The sequence below is a fragment of the Uloborus diversus genome, chromosome 1 (assembly GCF_026930045.1).
Source record: "Uloborus diversus isolate 005 chromosome 1, Udiv.v.3.1, whole genome shotgun sequence".
NCBI classification, from domain to species: Eukaryota; Metazoa; Arthropoda; class Arachnida; order Araneae; family Uloboridae; genus Uloborus; species Uloborus diversus.
The window spans coordinates 151,976,566-151,999,502 of record NC_072731.1 but is presented as its reverse complement, the minus strand read 5'-3'; the positions used below and the strand labels follow the sequence as shown (position 1 = coordinate 151,999,502).

At 36.1% G+C, this 22,937-nt stretch overlaps 1 protein-coding gene across 3 annotated transcripts in view; it reads left to right on the top strand.

Annotated features, from left to right (window-relative positions):
- Positions 1-22,937, top strand: part of LOC129232909 (serine/threonine-protein kinase haspin-like) — a 48,729-nt gene that overhangs the window by 10,680 nt on the left and 15,112 nt on the right. For all 3 annotated transcript variants that reach the window (XM_054867021.1, XM_054867015.1, XM_054867029.1), the window contains one exon: positions 11,326-11,417. In XM_054867021.1, the coding sequence (XP_054722996.1) occupies positions 11,326-11,417 (92 nt within the window). The remainder of the gene's footprint in view (positions 1-11,325; positions 11,418-22,937) is intronic.

The following is a 22,937-nucleotide window of genomic DNA, read 5'->3' as shown; positions in this document are numbered from 1 at the left end:
CCAAACAGGCAATTGCTTCGCTCAATTGTAGAAGCAATTTTCACTCGCCATACCTTTGACGCGCGATTTTCTAGCTATATATTATACTAGCATTCCCGTATCCGGCATTGCTCGGGTAATGGAATTAGCAGGGGTTAACAGTGCTTGGTGCACCTAGTTTCGAAAATCCCCTATAATAATTACTTATTACCTGTAACTTTTTCTAATTTGGGGAGGATCCCGGGGCCCCTGGACTCCTTACATAAATGCCTTTGTCCTTAACCGATCTTTAACTGTTATTAACGATCCTTTTAAAGTATTGATTATCTTTGCAAACACAGGCCATCCACATTTTATCGATATACCTATGTTTAAGAAAGAACTTCTTTGTATACAACATTTTTAGTTTTTTTTTTTTTTCTGGTGCTAAAATTATTAAGCTGCTTGATGAACTGACTTTGGAGCAAGCTACATAACATTGGCCGTGTGAAAAAAAGTTCTTAAATCGGTCCCTGCTACTTTTAATGTCTGTCCTTGTGACTTATTAATGGTTATTGCAAAGCAAACTTTAACAGGAAACTGCACTCTTCTAAATTCAAAAGGATAGTCCGCCTGTAATGCGATGTTCTTAAAAACTTCGTTTCTAGTTTTAAAAAAATGAAAGCAAAAGACAGAAACATTATGATTTGACTTGAGAAAAGCCTCGAAGAACCACGTGAGAAACAAAAACAGTATCAAATTTATAGTTCGCTATCGACCAAAAGTTGAGATGAAGTACTGAATAATGATTTGAATGGAGGAAAGCCTTCGAAAATAAGGGATTTGAATTCAATGACAGGTTTTAATTTCGCAGAAATTGAGAGGTTTTAATTAATTTCTCCCGAACTAAATGAGATTTCGAAAAATCCTTTCTTAGTGGTTACTTTCGTAATCATGCGGACATGCCTGCCAAATTTCAAGTCTGAAGCTTCAGCGGTTTCGGCTGTGCGTTGATATATATATATATATATATATATATATATATATATATATATATATATATATATATATATATATATATATATATATATATATATATATATATATATATATATATATATATATATATATATATATATATATATATATATATATATATATATATATATATATATATAAGGTAGGTGCGGGTAATAAGGCCTACCTAAGGGAGATTTGGAATAAAATGGGAAGAAAAGGATCCGAATCAGCAAATTGCAAATTTAATTAAAGTACCATTCAATTACTACACGAAAATAACAAAAAACGGCCTTTCTTGCCGAAAACAAACATAAAATTAATTATTTAAAAAAACCTTGCAATTAGGCCTTATTATACTACGGTAGGGTAATAAGGCCTAATATTTTAACACTCGTAAATAATCAAAATAAGCTATTAACATTGGTAATTGAAATCATTTGTAATATCCTTAAGCAATACTCATGCTGAAAATCTTCAAAATAACAAAAAAAAAAATTGAAAAAAAAAAAAAAAAAACAGCCGTCAGGGCACTCAAAAATATCTTTGTCATCGGCTGTCAAACCGACGCATTGCTCATGATACCACCTGTTGCATTTTGAACAGGGCCTCATGTCAATCATTTTATCCTCCTCACAAGCGTGACAGTACCAACTAGCATCGTTTTTTTTTTGGTATTTTTTTTATCGTCTTTCTTTGAGGGTTGACGTCATTTTTTGCTTTTTTCTCTTTTCTATATTCATCAAACAGTTCTTTGGTGACTTTAATTCCTCGATAATTAATAGATTTTCTTCTTAAAATTGATGTTTTTTCAGTATTTTTCACTGGAGTACGCATAAGCTCCTGAAATGCCTTTTTTTTTAGTGGAGCTAGTGGTACATTGTCCTCTTCATCGTCCGAACTAGAACCGTAAACCATGCCGTACGTCGCTCCAGGAGGTTTGTTTGGGGTACTGTTAATTATTTCATCTTGTGCTGTCGATGTGGAAGGCCTTGGGGTTATTGGCGTGAGGGAGGTGCGAGGTTGCGAATTTTTTTCTTGAAATTTGTCAGCTTCGGGAGCTGGAATTTCTGTTAATACAGACGGAGCAAAAGCTGTTTCTGAAATAGCCTGTGGATTCAATGGATACAAACCAGTGGCTTTAAAGCCGCTTGTAATGTTACTATGTGTCATGCATTTAGACCAGACATTTGAAAGAATAACATTAAACCGTGCCTTGTTGAGCTTTTTGTCTGGGTTTTGTTCCATAAATGATAAAACTTCTGCATCCCAGTGGTGTTCAAATGATCGATAGACGGCTTTATCAAGGGGTTGGAGTTCATGAGTGGTGTTCGAAGGTAAACAGTATAATGATATATCGAGAGAATCGGCGACTTCAACGATTGTTAAGTCTAGGTGACAAGCCGCTCCATCAAATATTAAAAGGGACTTTCCTGCACTTTTAAATCTAGATAGGTGTTTTAGAAATTCTGTAAAAAGTTCATTAGTCATGTAACCCTTTGTAGATTTTTCTACCAAAGAACCCGGTGGCAAATTATCATATAATTCTGCCTTCAACCGTTTGCCTTTAAATATTATCATTGGTGGTATAGCAGTACCAACTGCATTTACACATCCAGCTATTGTGACACTTTCGGCGTGTTCCGAAGACTGTAAATGCACTCTTTTAGTCCCCTTCTTTGCCAAAACAGTCTGCTGGTGGTGAACTGTGAGACGGCAGCCTTTCTCATCCATGTTGTATATTCTTTCAGGATGACTTCTCAAGTCCAGATTATCATAAATTTCATTCAGTCTGTTAAAGTGATCATTAACGATAAATTTGTTAAGCTTTTGAGCTCTGGCCGGGTTCATAAATTGAGCTTTTCGTCTAGATATTTCCGGGTGTCTTTTCATAAATGCTTTAAACCAATCTTTACCAGCAACTTTAGCAAGTTTATTAAAATTATGCTTTATGTTATTAAGCTCACAAAATTTATAAACCAAGCGTCGGAGAATACGTGGTGTCACAGGCAACCCTACTTCAGCAAACCTCAAAATTCTGATGACAAGATCAGCTTCCTGGTCATCACTGAGAATAGATTTTCTACCAAGTGTTTTTTTTCAAACTTCCGGTCTGGAGATGGTTTCTAATGGTTCTCCTGGGAACATTATACCTCACAGCTGCTTTATATGAGCTCAGCATACCTCTTCTTACTGCTTGGACAGCCGACACTAAGTCATTATCAGACCACAGTGCTCGTTTGGGGGGCATCGTGATGTAGGCACTAAAATAAGAATGAACCAAGTCGTAAACAGCCGCAATTACTAATAAACACTCATACCATGTTGAGAAAGTTTCAAAATAAGATGCACAGCTGAAAAACTACGTTACAAAAAAAAGGAGTATAATAAGGCCTACGGTCAACTTTCGTAGGCCTTATTAGCCGCTGACGTCGAATTTAAAAAAATACAAAAAAGTACAATAATTCGATCATATTATTTCCCTCAGACATGAAATATCGATAGAAGCATTCACGACAGATAACTGTAGCGCAAAACTATGCATAAAAGTATGATATTACAAAAATTACTTACATTTCAATCTGACGATTTTTTATTATTCGTGTCTTACAAGCGTTCCGTGTCTTCTTCTTCTTCTTCTTCTTCTTTTGGGAATTTTGCTACACTTAACCTAAGTGGCTTTATCCCTAATGATCCAGGTATAGAGGACTGAAATTCTAAGGGCAGGCAACTTAAATTAGACCAAAACCCTGATGAATGAACATAGCAAGAGAAACAGAATGAAAGAAAGTGGCAAGATACACAGCAAGACAAAACAAAACCAGGTCCCCAACTCGGGGATGGACTGGAGAACGAAAGTTAGCCAACATCGATGACCGAAAGGAGAGCCAACAAGCAAGAAAAAACCCGGGGGGAAAGAAATGAAATTTCAAAGATAAGACAGAAGGACAGAGGCACACAGCCGGCACAAGCCCGCAGTCTGTCTCTCTCTTTAGTATACTTGGAGCATTCCAGAATTGCATGATCAAGTGTCTCTGGAACTTTGCATCTTGAGCAGAGGGGGGAATTTGCCCGTCTGATCTGGAACAAGTTGTAATTTGTAAGAGTGGTGCGAGTCCTGGCCCTAGAGATTAAGACATCTTCATATCTACTGTTGGGCATCATCCGGATCTTGTCGTTGATATTGATAAGGTGGCTGAATCTTTTGGCATAGTGAGATGAGTTCCAGTTTTGGAGGGTTTTCATTTTGAAACTTTTTCTGAGATTTTGAATAATGTCTTCAGGGGACTTCCAGTGGAGGATAAGGTTTTCACGATGGCCCATGTTCGCTATTTTGTCCGCGATTTCATTGCATTGTATTCCTACATGCGCAGGGGTCCAAGCAATGTCAATGGAGTGACCGTTTTCGATGCAACTATTGATGATCTGAGCAATCATAGTAATGATGTGTGGAGATTTGTTATTGACGTTTTTGAGGGCCGTGAGGACTGATAAGCTGTCAGAAAGAAAAATAACTTTATCCCCGGTTCTTCCGAACCGACGTATGGCAAGCCACAAGGCCAAACCTTCAGCAGTGAAGACTGAGTTTTCATGAGGGATTCTTCCCATGATGCACTCTTTAGTATCGTTATTGTAGATACCGATGGAGGTGGAATTAGTGACTTTTGAAGCGTCCGATGCAATGATAGGGTTATTGTTCCAATTATTACTGCTATAATTATGGAAGGCTTTGCTGATGAGATTATTAGGGATCTTGTCATTTTGAAAAGGCAGGCTCTTGAGAAAAATGTTGCAGTGTATTGAATTATCAACGATCGGAATGCATAGTGGGATGATTTGGCTGGGGTAAATATTGAGATCTTTTAGTAGATTTTTCTTTTTTATTGCCAGGGGAGCTTTGTCAGTGTTTGCAGGTATGAACTTAGTCTCGAAAGAGAGTAAACGTTTTCTGACTGTAGAGAAATTCCCTAATGCGACTTGGCGTAACATGAAGATTTCTGCATTGAGGCTATGGCTATGTTGGCAGGTGGTTTCTTTAGCTTCCATGAGAAGGACCGGGATAGGGGTGAATTTGGGGAGGCCCACAGCTACCCGTATTGCGGAATGGTATATTGTTTCAATCTTCTTTTTATTTGTCTGGGAGCATGAGGAAAAGATATGGCTTCCAAAATTTATTTTGCTTTTAATGCAACTTTTCGCAATGATTAACAGATCTTTAGTTCTCGCTCCCCATCTTTTCGAGGCAACGGCTTTGAGAATGTTGGTGTATTTGTACACTTTTTGAGATAAGTGGTTAATATGGTTTTTAAAGGTGAGATTGCGGTCGAAAATGAGACCCAGGATTCTGATATCTTCACTCCATTTGATGTTTTTTCCGTTAATGGATAGATTACGATTAGTTTTCTTTTTTTTGTTTGAAAAATTTATTGCCACGCACTTTTCCGGTACGATCTTCATGTGCCAGCACTCGCACCATTCTTGAATTTTTAGTAAGGCAGCCTGGAGGTCGTTAAGTGCTGTGTCGATTTCGGCCCCTGAGCTGATCAAAAAGATGTCGTCAGCATATGTGAACAATTTAGTATTCCTATAATGGGCTTGACATAAATCGGCAATGTATATTTGGAATAAGAAAGGGCTCAAGACCGCTCCTTGAGGGACGCCTCTATTGGTGTAAAATTTCGCTGAGTAATTACCTCTCCATTTAACTTGGGCGGAACGGTTGTTTATGAAATTGTGAATCCAGTAGGCTGCTTTCCCTTGAATTCCGGCTTGCATCATCTTCCAAATAAGTCCGTCGGTCCAGACAGAATCGTATGCTCCTTTAAGGTCAAGTGCAACTAGGAAAGTAAAAAGCTTATTGCTTCTGGATTGGAAAATTTCATGATGAATACTGGTAAGTATGACGTCACAGCCTCTAAAAGGGAGGAAGCCAAATTGATTGGGCGGAAAGATATTGGAAGTTAGGCTATAATCAATTAAACGTTTGAGGAGCATTCTTTCCATAGTTTTCCCGAGTGTGGAGGTGAGTGATATAGGACGATACGAGGATATATCTTCGCGACTTTTACCTTTTTTGTGGATAGGGATGATATGGGCACTCTTGAAAAAATTTGGGATTTCCCCGGTTAACCAGGAATGGTTAAGCATATTGAGGATCTGGATAAGGTTGGTGTGAGAGATTCCTTTCAGAGCTTTTGCGGAAATATTGTCGGGGCCAGGAGATGAATTTCGGTTATTTTTAATAGCTTCTTCTAATTCAATAATAGTGAAATCCTTATCCAAGTCGTTGCTTCCACTGAAATCCAATGGTATTACCATGTTTATGTTTGTGTTCTTGAAAATAGTGGCAAAGGCATTAGCTTGGGCTATGGGTGTATGAATTTCATTGGTACGAATCTTAAGGATGAGGTTGGAGTTAATTTCCTCCAGTTGGCGATTATTAAGATGTTTTATGATTTTAAAGATACTGTGATTTTTGTTTGCCATGTACATGGTCTTGCTCCAAAATTCTCTTCGTAATCTATTGCAGAGTTTTCTTAGTTGTGCACTCATCCTTTTGTATGTTTTCCAAGCCTCTTTGCTAAATTTCGTTTTTGCTATGCGTAGGAATTTCCTTTTTTTTGCCCAAGAGAATATTACACTCCTGATTCCACCAGGGATTATTATTATTATTGTGTTTAAAGGCATCCAATTTGCTATTTTTATGTAGGGAATTATTCATCATTTTACTAAAAGTATTGAGGTCGAAATCGTTACTATTGGAGAGCTGAGTGTTCACCTCCTTGAGGTAATCCTGCCAGTTCAGTTTCCAGCGTTTGCTGATTATAGTCCCGAGATGGGGAAGGTGGATCTTGACTGGGTGGTGGTCACTGTCGAAAGGGTCTGGATGTACTTCGTAAGAAATGATGTTGAATAGGTCTAGAGACATGATACTGAGGTCCAAAAGAGCTGGTTTATTGTTGATTGAAAAATACGTAGGGGTAGAGCTGTTTAAAAGGGCCATATTATTCTCAGTAATCCAGTCAAGGAGCACCTCCGCATCTCGGGAGTTATTAGTGCTGCCAAGGGCACTATGGTGAATATTAAAATCGCCAACGATCAAAAAGGGGGGAGTGAGAAAATTTTTAAAAGCGTTTAGCCAGGAGTTGCTCCAGTTTCCTGAGGGAGAATAAACATTGAAAATTTTTAAAGTGGTGCCGTTTAGCAGGCATTCAATCCCAAGGATTTCAGTTTGAGATGGAGGGAGATGCATGTTGATGGTTTTAGCAGAAATTTTGTTATTAATGGCGGTCAAAAGTCCGCCTCCCGGTCGGTTTTCTCTATCTTTGCGAAAAATGATTTTATCCTTCAGATGGAAGGTAGTGTTATTGTTCAAAAAAGTCTCCTGGACGGCAATGATGTCGGCTTTATGAAAAAAGGAAGAATTGAGCCAGGTGCGTTTGTTAGATATGCTACGAGCATTCCAATGTACTAAATAGCTACTTGCCATGGGGAACCAAAAAAAACCGGAGAAAAGGAAAGATACGAACGCACCAGACAAAAGCCCGAAAGGGCCATTAAATCACCCCAGGCGACGGCCCACTGGCCTCAATTTCCATTTGGTTCCCGTTCCCAATCATATCGACAGGAGGAGCATTTTTTTTTCGCTTGCTGAAATTAATTTCAAAGTCCGAATCAAATTTGTAGGGAGGTAACTTGGTTTTACTCCCTGTGTTGCTGAGAAACCCTTGCATTAGTCTTGTGACGTTGTAATTAATTTGCGAAAGACAGCTTTTCATAACTTCCTCGATAGAGCTTTGAAGTTGACTGATCTGACTATGAATTTCTTCCTTCATTTTTTTTTCAAATTCTAACATCTTTTCCTTGAGAGTATTATTCAATTCATCCCTTGTGACAAAGTTCCCATTAGTTTCTTTAACTGTAACAGAAGCGTATGTATTTTTTGCCTTTTGACATCTCCTTCGGGCTTCAGTGATACTGAGATGTTGTGTACATTTAAATTCTAAGATTTTTGCTTCACTAATTCGTTTTGGGCAGGAGTTGAAATTTGCCGGGTGTCCTTCCCCACAATTCGCGCATTTAGGGGGATGTGCACAGATTTCCTCGCTGTGTCTCTCAGCGCAATTGATACATGAGCCCGCTTCAGAGCATTTGCTTGTGGCATGATTATAGGCATGACAGTTCCCGCATCGCCGTGGTTTATCGATGAATAGGGTAATTTTTTTTTTCATTAGGAACAATTTAACATGCTCAGGCAGCTGGAATCCAATAATTGTAATTAATACAACTTCAGTAGGGTTTTTGCCCTGGGGGGTATTTTTTATAAAACGCCTGGCTTCTAGAACCTTCATTTTATTTTCGAGTTCAATTTCTGCTATCAAATCCGACATGCAAACTTCAGTATCGATGTCTTTAATTAAAAAGCGAGACGTGTAGTTTTCATTTATGACGTGAACCTGTATTTTAACATTGAGAAGGGTAGTTAGTTTAGCAATTTCTTTCGCACATTCTATACTTTCAGAAATTATTAGAATACTGTTTCCTCGAGTGAAAGTTATGCTAGATATATCTTTTGCATGGCTGACCTTGGAAATAATTTCCGCCTTAATATCCTTAGGTTTGTTCCGAGGGAGTTTATCCGTGCCGATCCCAGTTACAAAAATGGGAAAGGAGGTGACCCCTTTGTCATTTGCCTCGGAGATGAGGTCTGTGATTGAGAAATTTTGTGTGTGGCTGTGTGCCTCCATGGAGACCTGGTTCATGCACAGCAAAAATAAAAAAGAGAAAGAAACAAAAGGAGAACTCCTTACCTAGGAGCCAAGAGGAAGCAAACACCGAACGACTCGGGAAACCTCTGTCGAAAGTGGGAGACCTGCATGAGCGTTCCGTGAAAATGAATCTGGGCTCGCTGGTCAAAACAACTGAGCATGGCGTTGCGACCAGTTTGAGGTGCCATCTGGGAGTGTAAACTATCTACGATAGCGTTTTTGAGCGGCCACAACCATTTTAAATTATATTTTCGCTGTTTAGGCCTTATTACCCGACAGGCCTTAATACCCGCACTTACCTTATATATATATATATATATATATGTTATCTCAGGACATTGATTTTTATATATTAAGATATGTGGATATAAGGTTGAAATTTTTCGCGAGGCTTAAATTTTTGCGATTATACGACGGGTTTGCAAAAATTAAAGCCTCGTGAAAATAATTGCTTTTACAGTAACATTTCTTACTAACTTAAAATTTTAAGATTGAGTAATAACAGAAACTTATATAGAATCTTTATACATATGAAGCAGTGAGAAGCAAGGGGATGTAAGTGGACATTTTCAAGTTTTGAGACAAACGCGTTTAAAGATAAGGTCCTAGGTAGGCTTTCATTGAAAAGTTTTTTTAAATCACGCTGCAGCAGCACCTACCTAGGCTACTAGTACTATCTCTTGTCCCAAGACAGAGGAGAGGTTCACCTAACATTTGTACTGGTTATCTCCAAATTTTCAATTTCGCCACTACACCCCTTTGCTTCTCACGGCTTCATATATAATAGCCAAAATCACCGATCGAGTAACGCTCTGACGTCACTAGTAATAAAGTTATTTTTAAAATAAATTATTTTACAATTGAGAATGTTAATTGAAATTTGTACATATGTTTACGAGAAAATAGCTGAGATTCTTGATTTTTTTCAACAGTTGCCAATTTTTTGAAGATCAAAAAGATTTAATGAACTTTGACCTCACTGATTTTGTCAGAGAGGAACAATTACCCAAAGTTATGCGACCCGGAATTTCAACGATCAAAATATCCCCAAACATGTAGTTGCTTCACTCAAATGAAGAAGCAAGTTTCACCCGTCGTACTTTGATAGGCAATTTTCCAGTAGATAAGAATGGTCAAGTGATAAGAATCCTACGGATAAAATCTTTGCTAATAATAAAGCGGAAAGTCTCTCTGTCTGGATGTCTGTGACGCGCATAGCGCCTAGACCGTTCGGCCGATTTTCATGAAATTTGGCACAAAGTTAGTTTGTAGCGTGGGGATGTGCACCTCGAAGCGATTTTCGAAAATTCGATTTTATTCTTTTCCTATTTCAATTTCAAGAACATTTTCCGGAGCAAAATTATCATAAGATGGACGAGTAAATTACGAAATTATCATGACGTGGAATGGGAGAGCGAATGAACATAGCCAATTGGCGAGAAATTCGTCGTCCATTATTTGTAAGAAAGGTTGCACTGCCTAAGAAAAAAAAAAGGAACTAGTACAATTTAGAACTTTCTAGTAGATTTCTAAAATCCAAGAAAAATGTTAAAAATGATTTTTATATCAATGAATTATCTTTAAAAAATCATTGCTTTAAATCATTGCAACAGTGCTAGCAATAGTAATTAACAATTGTGTATTAACAAATTAGTAAGCATGAAAATACTAGAATGAGGTATAGGCTTGACCACGGATTGATAGCAGATGAATTGGAAACGGAACATTTCATTTTGTACTAGTGGTACCCGCACGGCTTTGCCCGTAATAGAAAAATTAAAAGGAATTTTGGTTCGCCTGTATATTTACAAATAATGTATGGTGAATTTTCTCGCCAATTGGTTTGTACCCATCTTACGATTCCACGTTATGATAATTTCGTATCTCGCCAATTGGCTTGTGCCCATGTTACGGTTCCACGTTATGATAATTTCGTAATTTACTCGTCCATCTTATGATAGTTTTGTTTTTAAAATTGGAATAGAAAAAGAACCACATCGAATTTTCGAAAAATCGCTTCGAAGTGCACACCCCCATGCTACATACTAACTTTGTGCCAAATTTCATGCAAATCGGCCGAACGGTCTAGGCGCTATGCGCGTCACAGAGATCCAGACATCCTCCGGACAGAGAGACTTTCAGCTTTATTATTAGTAAAGAAGATAAAAAATAGGTAGGATTGGGGGCCTCAATGGCCGAGTGGTCTTCTAAGCGATTGCTTTACACACTTGAGACTGTGGGTTCGACTCCCACCCTCGTTCTGGATGTACTTTCCTTTCTTTGTGCTGTAAATTCATTTATGTGTTGTTTAAATGTGTTCTATATTATATGGAATAAAAAAATATATATCATGTGTAAAGGCATCGAAACACTGACTGTAGTCCTCATCAAAACAAAAACATGGGCAATAACACCTTGAAGAATAAGAAGAATTGGTAGGATCCTACCTAATACGAAATAAAATGTTCCGTTTTCGCTTCCAGTTCATTTGTCAACTCTCCGTGATCAAGTTATATTAATCCTTAACGACCAAGTTATATTAATCCTTAACCGACCCTTCCCGTTTCATTCATTATTTCAGAGTTTGCGTAGTTCGAGACGTATATCCAGATGCAGCTATTGAAGCTTGGACGAAATACTTTTCAAAAAAGAGAAGTTCTCATCCAAGACCCAGTAAGTAGTTTTGAAATTACTATGTCAAAAAGATTTATTTATTTATGACTTACCAACTCTCCCGCTTTTGCTTTCAATTTTTAGCCTACTCCACGACATAAATTTCTCCTGCTTTTTAAGAAATTAAAAAATTGCACGGCTCTTGGCTGCCAAGAGTAGTCTTCATAGTTCATAGTTCTAGTCCAGCATATTTAAAGAAATTCTGTAAATAATGACACATTTCTTACAAAAACACAGGAAATTTATTTGGAAACATGTGCAATCAAGTCGTTAACAATTGCTAAAATATCCATAGCCTATAGGTAAATATCATTTGACACCGTAAACAGAATGGCAAATACGTATTTACATCCAAAAACGAAAAAACTAAATCAAAATCACAGTACATAGGCTTTGCATTAACAGAGCTAATAGAAAGCTCTCCAGCTCACACAGCTGACCGTTAGAACTAGATTGACTCTTACTGAAGCGGTTTCCATGGCGTAGAACGAATTTTTGTTTAATTACTATTTTTTGATATTTATACTATCTTCTGTTCCACCATGTTGCTTTTCTCGGATGACTTTTCATCCAGAAGCTCACACTTCTTAGTATTGAAAGAGGTGTTCCTTGTAACACCGAAACACGTGTCTGCAATAATTTTGCAATTTTTGTGCTTCACAACGTTGGATTACTAACTGTTCTAATTTTCAGCACAAAGGTATTTATTCGTTATTCGTTATTCTGGCATTTCCCATTCAGAAATATTGTACTACATTCTAGGCGTTACGCGGGTCCATTCATTCTTTATTAGCATTGAAATATGATTTACACTTGAATGTTGGAATTCTCGCCAAGCTTCGCGACATTATTTAGAATTGAACGGTTAAATCTTTCCAGCATGCCGTTCGATTGCGGATGCAGTACTGTCGTCCGAGTTTCCTCGATTTTGAAAACTAGACCAGTGGTTTAGCTACAGTGTTTGCCGCCCAGGGAGGTTCCTCAATTTGCAGCCCTTTCGTTGTGAAATAGCTAATATATTAAACTGTAAAAGGGTGTTTAAATTAAAACTATAAATTTAATTAAAGAGAAAAAACGTAAATAATTTCTATATACTTGCAAAAGAAAAAAAAAGAAGGGGGAGGGGGGGGGGGTAAGGGACCAACTCTCCCGCTTAATAAATAATCCCGCTTAATAAATGGTAAATTTACGTGAAAAAACGCAATTTTAGGCATTTTTTTTTGTAAAGTGAAGGGAAAGGGCGGGTTGAGTTTGCGGGAGATTGTTTTAAAAAATAAAGTATCTTTTAGTGTTTCTGTGTTGACGTTAGGGGATCGGTGGGCACCTCATAGGAAATTTTCCGAAATCTAAGTTTTAAAATGCAGCTTAGGCTACTTTGTAGAGGTTAAGAGAATCGGGAATGGTCGGATAATCAATTCGAAAATTTTAGGCTCTGAAATATGCAATTTTAGGCTATCTTTGGCAACGCAATTGCATGTTTATTGCAACGCAGTTGTAGGCGTTATATTAGGGGAGCGAGGGGCATTGAGGCTTCTTACTGAAATATTTTTTTAATTGAAATCAATTTTAAGGGTATCTTTGGTGGAATGGGGAAGATTCGGCTTCTTTCTTTGAAAATTGTTCGGCACCAAAGTCTCAAAAACGCAATTCTGGTCTGTCTTTGATGACTTTAAAGGGTTCACTAACACCTCATGACCCCAAAAATGTTAAGCTGGGCAGCTTTCCCGTGGAAAATTTCCGTAATTAACTTCCGACTTTAGGCGTTGTTTGCAGAGAGCAAGAGGGGCAGAGGAAGGCTTTCCTCCCAAAACCTTTCTTTAAAACTAAAGTTCATTTTAGGCTATCATTGAGAAGGAAGCGGTAGTCCACCCGTGCGAATTTCTAAGAATGAAATTTTGAGCTATCTTTGGAGACGTTAGGAAAAAGGGTGCGGAATCCGGCATGCCTTCCTCGGAAAATTTTCAAAAGTGAAGTTTTCAAAACGCAGTTTTAATTTTTGGGGACGTTAGATGAGGGAAGTGGGGGAAGGGGTTAAGGGATCTCTCTCGGAAAAATTCCGAAATTGAAGTCCTAAATTTGTATTTTAAGTTATCTTTGATCTCGTTAGGACATCCAAGGACAGTCAAGGTTCATATACAGTTTTCACAAATTGATACTGAAGTACTAAAGTTTTATAAACGTAACTTTAGGCTATATGTTGAGACTTTAGAAAAGAGGGTGGGAATTTTCTTCAGAAAAATTTTCATAGTTAAAGGTTTAAGTATGTACTTTTTGGCTGTGTTTGCTACGTTAGAGGAAAAGACAGGTTTCGGGGATCTGCCAAGAAATTTTTCATCATTGAGGTCTAAATCCGTAATTCTCAGCTATCTTTGGTGACATCAGGATCAAGCAGTGGTTGGAAAAACTACATTTTTTTTGTAGCGAACTACAACTACAACTACTTTGTTACAAATGTAGTTAACTACAACTACAACTACTTTTTTCAAAATGTAGTAACTACAAACTACTTTTGAAATGTAGTCACTACTTCGCTACTTTCCAAAAAATAAGCAAATAAAAAGCATACACAATAGGCTGTCCCTCAAAAAAGACAGTCAATTTTTCAAGTCGCATACACTCTTGTATTTTTCCTCTTGTGTCAAAACAATCGTGAAAAAAAAGTTTCATATAATTTGCACAAGGGCAACCCGTGCCGACTTGCACCTGAAAGTGTAAAACAATACTTGTGTGCTAAGCGAAATCGCAAAAAAAAAAAGAAAAGAAAAAAGAAAAAAAAAGAAAAAACGTTTTTTAGAAACTCGAAATTTCTGTTGGGAAACGTTGCCCTTGTACCCAACACCCCACATGTGCCACAAGAACATTTATTCAAATTAAAAAACATTTAGATATGCCACACTTGACCGAAAATTTATAATTTTATTTAAAAAATTGATTTTTTTTTCAGTTATCTTTTAAAAAATTACATAAAAATTTAAATAGAACATCAATTTCAAAAATTAATAACGAACACATTTACAGATCAACAATTACAGACGAATAGTAAAAAAATAATATATTTTAAATGAAAAATTTAACTCAACCTGGAAAAAAACCCGATCTTTGAGTACTATGTGGGAGACTTAAAAATTGCAGGAAAACAAACATTTCTATTTAACGCTAATTACCTACTTTTCTACTTTACTGTTTATATTTTTCAGCTTGATAATTTCGTAAAATCTTACATTTCTGAAAATATGTATCAAAAACTTAATTTTTTGAAGGAAATTATAAATGTTAGGCACGTATCTAAATGGTTTTTAATTTGAATAAATGTTTTAGTGGTGCATATGTGGGTATAGGAGCAACGTTTTATCAACAGAAATTTTGAGGTTCTAAAAAAACATTTTATTTCAATTTGGCCTAGCATTACACAAGTGCTGATTCACTTTCAGACATAATCGGCACTTGCTGCCGTTGCTCAAATTATATGATTTTTTTTTTTTTTTTTGGATGTAAAACGATAAAATATAAGAGAGTGTGCGACTTGAAAAATCAACTTTCCATTTTTTTTTGGGGGGGGGGGGATCCTGATACACACACACACACACACACCGTAAGAGAATTGAACAAAAAAGATTGATAAATTAGCTCATCAGAAGACATTAAGAAAAATGTCCGTTATCATACTCTCACACACTGTAATGCTCGTACTTATTGTAAGTCCTCCAGAACAGTTCAATTTCATCCTTTTCTATAACATTTTAAGTAGCTTCTTTTTATTTGGTGAATACTGTCAAAAATTTAAGCCTCGCTAAAATATTTTTGTTTTTTAATCTTCGGTCAGTTCATATAAAATTCACCAAATTTTCAACTCGCGAAATCACCGATAGCTTTATTTTCGCGAAAATAAGTGCTTTTTGCAATATGAATATTGGTGAAATGTGAAAACTACAACGGTAAAAAAAACTAATGGCGTCAAACAGATAGAACGTATGGCGTCAAAATGAAATGCCTGAAGTCAACTCGTATTTTTATGAGTCTTATTTATCATTGCATCCGCTGATGTACTTGTGTGAAATTTGAGCCAATCAAATTCGTTTGAACCTTTCTTTTTTGTTTTCAGTTTATTTAAAAGTAGTTTCCAGAAATCGCTACAAAGTACTATTTTTTTGTAGTTAACTACTCACTACACTACTTTTTAAAAAAAGTAGTGCGCTACACTACTAACTACTCAAAAATGTAGCTACTACAGTAGCGTCGCTACTTGTAGCGCGCTACTTCCAACCACTGGGATCAAGGGATGACAGATTCACAAGTTCTCCCTTTTAAAAACATTTTAGAGATAGATATCTTTCGCGCTGTCAGACTACAGAGTGGGGGGGGGGGGGGGCAGAGGTTCCCAACCGGAATTATCTGAAACTGAATAAGCTAAAACGCAATTTTAGACTATGTTTGACCAAGTTGAGGGACCAAACCAAATGTTGAAAAATTTAATTCGCTTACCGTCCACAAGGAATCGACTAACATGTGATTTAATGTTTTTGGATCGACTTTCTACTCTCAAAAGCGGGAAAACAGAAATCTCTTTTACTTCTTTCGAAAAAGAGAACTCTTATAATGAATGAGAAACCAAAGTAAACTCTGAAACATATAAAGCCACCCCTGCCGGAGTGCCCGTAATATCGCGAAAACCCCCGCACCAAAAGTAAGAGAGCCCACAAAAAAGTGAAAAATACCCCTCAAAACAACTCTCCCGACCCTAAAAATTTCAATGGCGCAGTATGCGCCATGACCCCCTCCCCCCAGGTGGGCACCTCTGGGACGAGTAATACCTTCCCCTATATGTATTCAGTTATTATTAACTTGGTATAAATATCGAGTTTGTTTATTGTAGCTGCGTATTGAGAACCTCGCTCTGTTCATACCAATTTCTGGATGGGAATACTTGATCCCCATTTAGTTTTCAACTTTTTATCTGCTGCAAATTACCAGTTTTTTTTTTTAAGTACAAAAGGTAATTTTTTCCTTTATCTGACATTTTTTTTTAAGTTGAAATTAAACAGATAGTTTTGGTAAAATATTTTTTTTTTTCAAAAATTTCATAAAGGGATCATGTATCTCCACATTAAGGAATACATGATCCCTTCATGGGGGATACGTGGTCCCAATGAGAAAATACATATAGATCGGCAATTTATTTATGTATTTCAGTTTTCTACATAATGCTTCTAAAAATCAACACTATTTCTAATTTTCATTACTCAATTATAATAATGTAAACACAAAATAACACAGATTCAAATTTCACTTGACATTTGTAAAAAAAATGTACCCAACTTTCATGAACTTATGATGCTTTTGAACAGTTACCAATACAGTTGTGAACAGTACATTATTTTATAAATAAAACTAACAATTTTTTTTAAAAAGTAGCGCAATGAAGCTAAAATTACAACAAATAAAAAAATAAGATGACAGGCACGAAAATCATCGTACTTGCTTCTTGTCTTGCAATAATAAAATTAAGAGTTTCATCAATTGAATTAATTTTAAAAAAGAGGGAAGAAAAATGTAAGTGTCAGTGTACTTATAAACAAGAAGTTCCGTCTAGAACTATACGAGCCTACTTTCTCGTATACCCATACTACTTTCTAGTACCTGATCAATATTCTCAAAAATAGCTAAAATCGCAAATTGTTTCAAACATATTTTTTTAAATTTTAAGCTAATTTCTAGGAATAAAATATTCCTCACTCATCTAAAAAAAAAATTAGATGCAAATAAAATAGCAGCACCTTTTAAACAAAGCAGCTAATACACTTTTTTCCATTAAAAAAAATCTTTAACAGCTTTCAAAACGAAATAATAATAATTAAAATTAATAAGCTCATTAAAATAAATACATATAAAAAAATCGTTTCTTTTTCCCCTGTTGCCAAAAATAATTTTTAAAATGAATTAATGCACTTGCCAAAAAAAAAAAAAAAAAATCGTCTGCGCATATCTTTATGTAGTAATATAAATGATTTCGAGTTTATTCGCCAAAAACTGAATACCTAAATTAAAACATTAGCGTGAAAATAAAAACAAATCATATCAACAAAAATTATTTCCCAGTTAAAACCTGCAGATTCGGAGTTGGAGTCAATCTCATTTTGGGATAAAGGAGTCGGAGACGAATATCCAAGAATCGGAGTCGGTCATTTGTCCTCCGTGTATAAATTTTTGCCAAAGCTACGAATTCAGAGTCGAAGTCGGGGAGTCGGAGTCCGATTACTTGTCGGGCACAGGAGTCGGATTCGGAGTCGGGGTCTGGAGTTTGGCGTCAAGAGCTATTTCTAACAAAATTTGTTTGAAATAAATCCGCCTTCAAGTACGGAATCTACATTGACTTTCAGTTTCCTCGTAGGCGCTAATGTTAAGGGATTTGAACTGTTCAAAATTGAACGGAAAATTGTTCAAATCAAAAACATATTTTATATACAAATTTTTCATCAAAAGCTTTTTCCTACAAAGTTTGTTTGAAGCAAATTCGCCTCACAGTTCGGAATTGCCTTGAATTTCCCCGTGGGCGCTAATGTTAAGCTTTTTTGAACTGTTCAAAATTGAACAAAAAATAGTTCAAATCAAAAAGTGAAATATGGGAAAGAGGTTGTCCTCGCCGAGATCTTTCGAACAAAAAAAAGTTTGTTCGAATTGGACTATTCATTCAAAAGTTATTAGGGATGGGGGACAGACAGACAGACCGACAGACATTTTTCTCCATCTCAATACCCTACTTTCCAATTTTTAATTTTTCGATATTTATTTAATTATTTTATTTATTTTTGACTTTTTTTTTGTTTTTCGCGATATTTTTAAGATGCATTAAGCCTTCTTTCACGCTTTTTTCTTCTTTTTCTGACTTTTACTGGGAAAGTAGGCTAAAAAGAAAAGAAAACATGACATATGTTTTTGAAACCTGAAAAGTCAACTGCAAACAATTCGTTTGTTGTAGTTCTTAAAGTTTCGCTCAACCCAACTGGATGTATGCAGCTTAACATATTTTGTCAATTTTTCAGAAAAAATAGATTGATTAAGCATATTACCTTTTCGCTTCAGAAAAATTATTTCAAACACTAGAAATCCAACTTTGCATTCTATCCGCTAATGGGTCTACATAATGGGCAACTCACTTTTTTGTTGTAAATCTAACTATAGCAAAATCTTTTTTTTTTTTTCCCTTTCAAACAAAGATTTGACATCTATTTCAACTTGTTCAAGCTCATTGGGCTTATCAGAACATAATTTATCAGTAGAGTTAGTTTATGTTAAGATGTTTGAGGTGTTATGTGGATTACAAGTGCGAACTGATATTTTAATTGCTTAGCATATTTACTGCACACACAGTGATTGTTTAAATCTTATCACTCAAGCTATGATAAATTTTATTATGTTAACATTATCTTGAATGTTTAAAGTTAATGTCAACTGAGTAAACAACAGTTATATTGTTTTCATTATGTCTATATTGTCATATGGATACTTGATCCCTGGGATCATGTTTCATTTTTTTCCTCTTAACGAAGGGATCAAGTAGCCCTAATATGAGATTTTTACAAACATACTTGTTCTATTATTAACAATCTAGCAATTTACTAAAAATATGGCTCAAGTATTAAAGACTGTCTATACTTTAACATTATACTTCGGTATTTTTTGTTGTATTTGACGGATAATGTAAACTTCGGGATGCTTTCCTAAAAAAATGCTTCCCTTGACACTTTCAGACAATCATTTCTTGAGCCAAAACAAAATGGCTGAAAAAACAAAATGTTTCCAGTTTTTATGCACAAGTATAACTTTAATATCATTGTCAAGTTTCAAATCTCTTCTAATTGGTTTTGGTACATTTTTTGGCTATGGGATCATGTATCCCTAGGGATCAAGTATCCCCAGTCTCCCCTAATTTAAAATTTTTTAACTGTGTATAGTGTACCTAAATCCATACATTGTTACATCATTACTAAAATCTTAGTTATGTGTTCAATTTAAAAAAATAAATCAATTGGTTATTAAACAGTGTCTTTGTTTTTCTTCCATTTTTTTTCTTTCATTTTCCCCCCCTGTTCTTTCTCTTTCATCATACAGCAGTCAAAAAATGAGAAGCATAACATCACCCTATACAGATTGTACGTAGTATGATCCAAAAGTTCGGGGACAAACTGTATAAAACCTTACCCAGAACAGTTCACATTACCAAAGCACATCCACCTTCGAAGGGTCACCTTGAGGGACTATGTTCTTCTGCCAATGTTCATATATCTTTTGAAAACACTCCTGGAAGCCATTTTTCGCAACCTTCTGTAATGCAGCTTTATCTTCTCCTGATGGAAGAAAGCGGCTTCCATGCAAATGTTTTTTTGCTGCGAACATGTAAAAGTCACACAGAGCTAAGTCCGACGAAACGTTATGTTATTTGTTTGTCATATCAGAGTATTGACCAATCGAACCGTGCATCCTCAACATGAAAGTCGCCTTCTTCCCCACGATGAAGTTAAAGGAGCAGCGCAAGAGGCCTTACAGGAGGTTGCGAAAAATGGCTGCCAGGAGTGCGTCTAAAAGCTATACGAACGTTGGCAGAAGTGCAGAGTCGTTCCAGGTGACTATTTTGTAGATAGATGTGCTTCGGTAATGTAAACTATTCAGGGTAAGGTATACAGCTTGTCCTCGAACTTTTAGCTCATACTACGTACGTATGAGTTTTCAACTTACTATTTCATAACGTTTTTGAGTGACGCAAGTCTACGCGCATGAAGACATCACAAAAGAACTTGCGATAATTAACTGAGGAGGTGTTCAAAATGGATATTTCGGTCATCTATTATGTTCTTAAGTACATATGAATGTACAGATGTACCGAAAAAACTTAAGAAGTTTAAATTTAGTGATCGTAAAATAGAAATTTATGTCGAAATCTGATTTTATTTTTGTGATTGCAATTCCCTATTCGTAGAAAGGAAGTAAAGTGAAATGAATAAATGATCCTTTAAATCCCTGACATTGTCAGCAATTTATTTCCGTTAGATTTTTTTTTCTGCCAACGGCATCGGTCATCGGCCATTTGGAGAAAAACAATTGCCACCGGCCGTCTTTGAACAATCGACCAACAATCGGCATCGGTCAAAAAATGCCATCGGTCAAGCCCTAGCACCCAGTAACAGATAGGATGAGGAAAGGATGAGTAATGGACAGAATTCCCTTTTTCCTTTCAACATGTGCAAAAGTCCTTTATTTTTAGATCTAAAACCTTATTAAATTCAAATGAGCATGAAACAACGGCAGACCTCGTGGTGGCCGTTTACACCACTGCCTTGTAAATATAAACTGGCTCATAAAAATTACTCTGCAATTCCTCCCTTTGCATTGATATGCTGTTACGAGCCGAAGAAGTTTTAAGATACAGCTTTGTTATCCAATAACGGGTCGGGTATACGCATAGGCTGGAATGCTTGTTTTGCAATGACATCTTATTACGGGCCGAGTTTTAAGATACAGCTTTATTATCCAATAATGGGTATTCCATTTCAACACCAAACCAAAATTTGTTGATTGAAACTGAATCAAAAAATTGGTTTGAAGCAGTTGAACTCTGAAGTGCAATGAGTCATTCTCGATCATAGTTTATGTCATAGGTTTCTCAAATGAACAGTAATGGTTTTAATGTTACGAAATAGTTGCTCTGCATTTTCTTTATAAAGATTTTTTCTCGCAGAAATTCCCTCTAAAACAGCAAAACATTCTGTTCTGCTCCAACTGTTCTCTTAGGCAGGGAACACGAAAATTTATCTTTCTTTTTAACGCTGTTATTTTCTCTCTCCTAACAAATACGGTTACTGTTTCTCTTAGAGTGAAAATTGCCACTTCGTTCGGTTCACCAAAAATGTAGACAAGATATTTATCAGCCATCTTTCCTCATGCAAAACATTGAAAACAGCTGAAAATATTGATGCCTTTTGCTCCAGTTGAAAAATATTTATTTCATCTGGAAGTTCATACAACCTTATAAAATCTAAAGTTTTGGATAGACAGCATATTTTATATGGAAAAGTAGCGATTTGTACTGCCTACCCATGTCTTCATAAATCTTGCTAAATAGTCTTGTCTGAAGAACGAGACTTGACAGCACGAACTATTTCTGAAGCTTCATCAATAACCTTCCTCAAGTCAAATGGTAGCTACTTGATAATGCTGGTATGGCGATGCAAAGCACTGTGATGACTACTACATCAATCTGGAGCGACATTTTAGATCCTTGATATTATTTCATTTTTCTTGAAACTAGTGGAAAATAAATTTATGCAACTGCTAACTCGTGGCAGAACCCTTCTTATACTTCGGCGGAACCCAAGGGTTCCGCGAACACACTTTGGGAAACGCTGCCCTAATGATTGTAAAAGCAAAGGAATCTGATGTTTGTCACGTCAATTATTTCGACAGTATATTTTGAAAAACGCTAAGGCAGATATTCGAGCTACTTGAGACAAACAATGACCATCTTTCAGTTTTTGTTTTTAATAAGGATTTAGCTACCAGCTGCTTAATAACGATTTTTTCTCTTTCTTTATGGTATGAATGCAAAATATTGATAGTTATTTTTATTTATTTATTTATTTAATTTTTTTTGTGTGTTTAAAGTTTCCCTCTTTAATTAATTGACTGAAGAAAGTTATTCCAAATAATAAAGTTAATAATCTTTAAAAAAAAAAATTGAACAGGAAATCTATTTTGTTCTACTTACTCATCTGGTTCCAAGGTGGGAAAATCTCTCTGCTTCTTCGTTTTATCTGTCCTGCTTTTCCATTTCGAAAGGTAGGGCAAGATGACGAATTCCTTATTTTTTCCGTTTTTCCCCAGTTAACAGCATCTACTGGACACTATAAGGTCTCCTATCCGCTGTTCGTTCAGCAATAATATAGAGACGCTGAAATCGCCTTATTTGTGTTAGTTCTGAAGCTCTGATTGTTCACCGTTGCCACGATCTAACTTTTATGCATTTGTAAATAAGCTCTGCTACAGATACAGACAATTTATATCGTGTCTCTTTAGTATTTATGAGTAACTTAGTTTAAATACTACCTGTTACCATGAATAAACGTCAATTAATCGCCTTCTTTTATGGCAATGGAGAAGAATCCGTTCAAACAGGCACGGGGCAAGATGATGGGCCGAAACGCGGGGCAAGATGACGAGCTCGTCATCTTGCCCCGTGTTTCGGAAATTATTAAATTAACTATGTTGTCCATTTTATTAAATTCTGTAAACGCTTATTTGTCTGTGTGTTTGTTCACGCGATCTTGCGTTTCTATCTCCTCTGAGGTTAAAGGACGCATTGAATCAAGGGAGGTGTCGTTCGAAAGCCGGTGACCAGAGGCTATTTATAAACTAGTTGACCAAATGACTAGTTGACTGAATTAAACCAAGCAAAGGATCACTTGCTCTGTTGATTATTGACAATCATAAATCTCGCATAACTTTGCAGGCTATCTTATATTGCAGTGA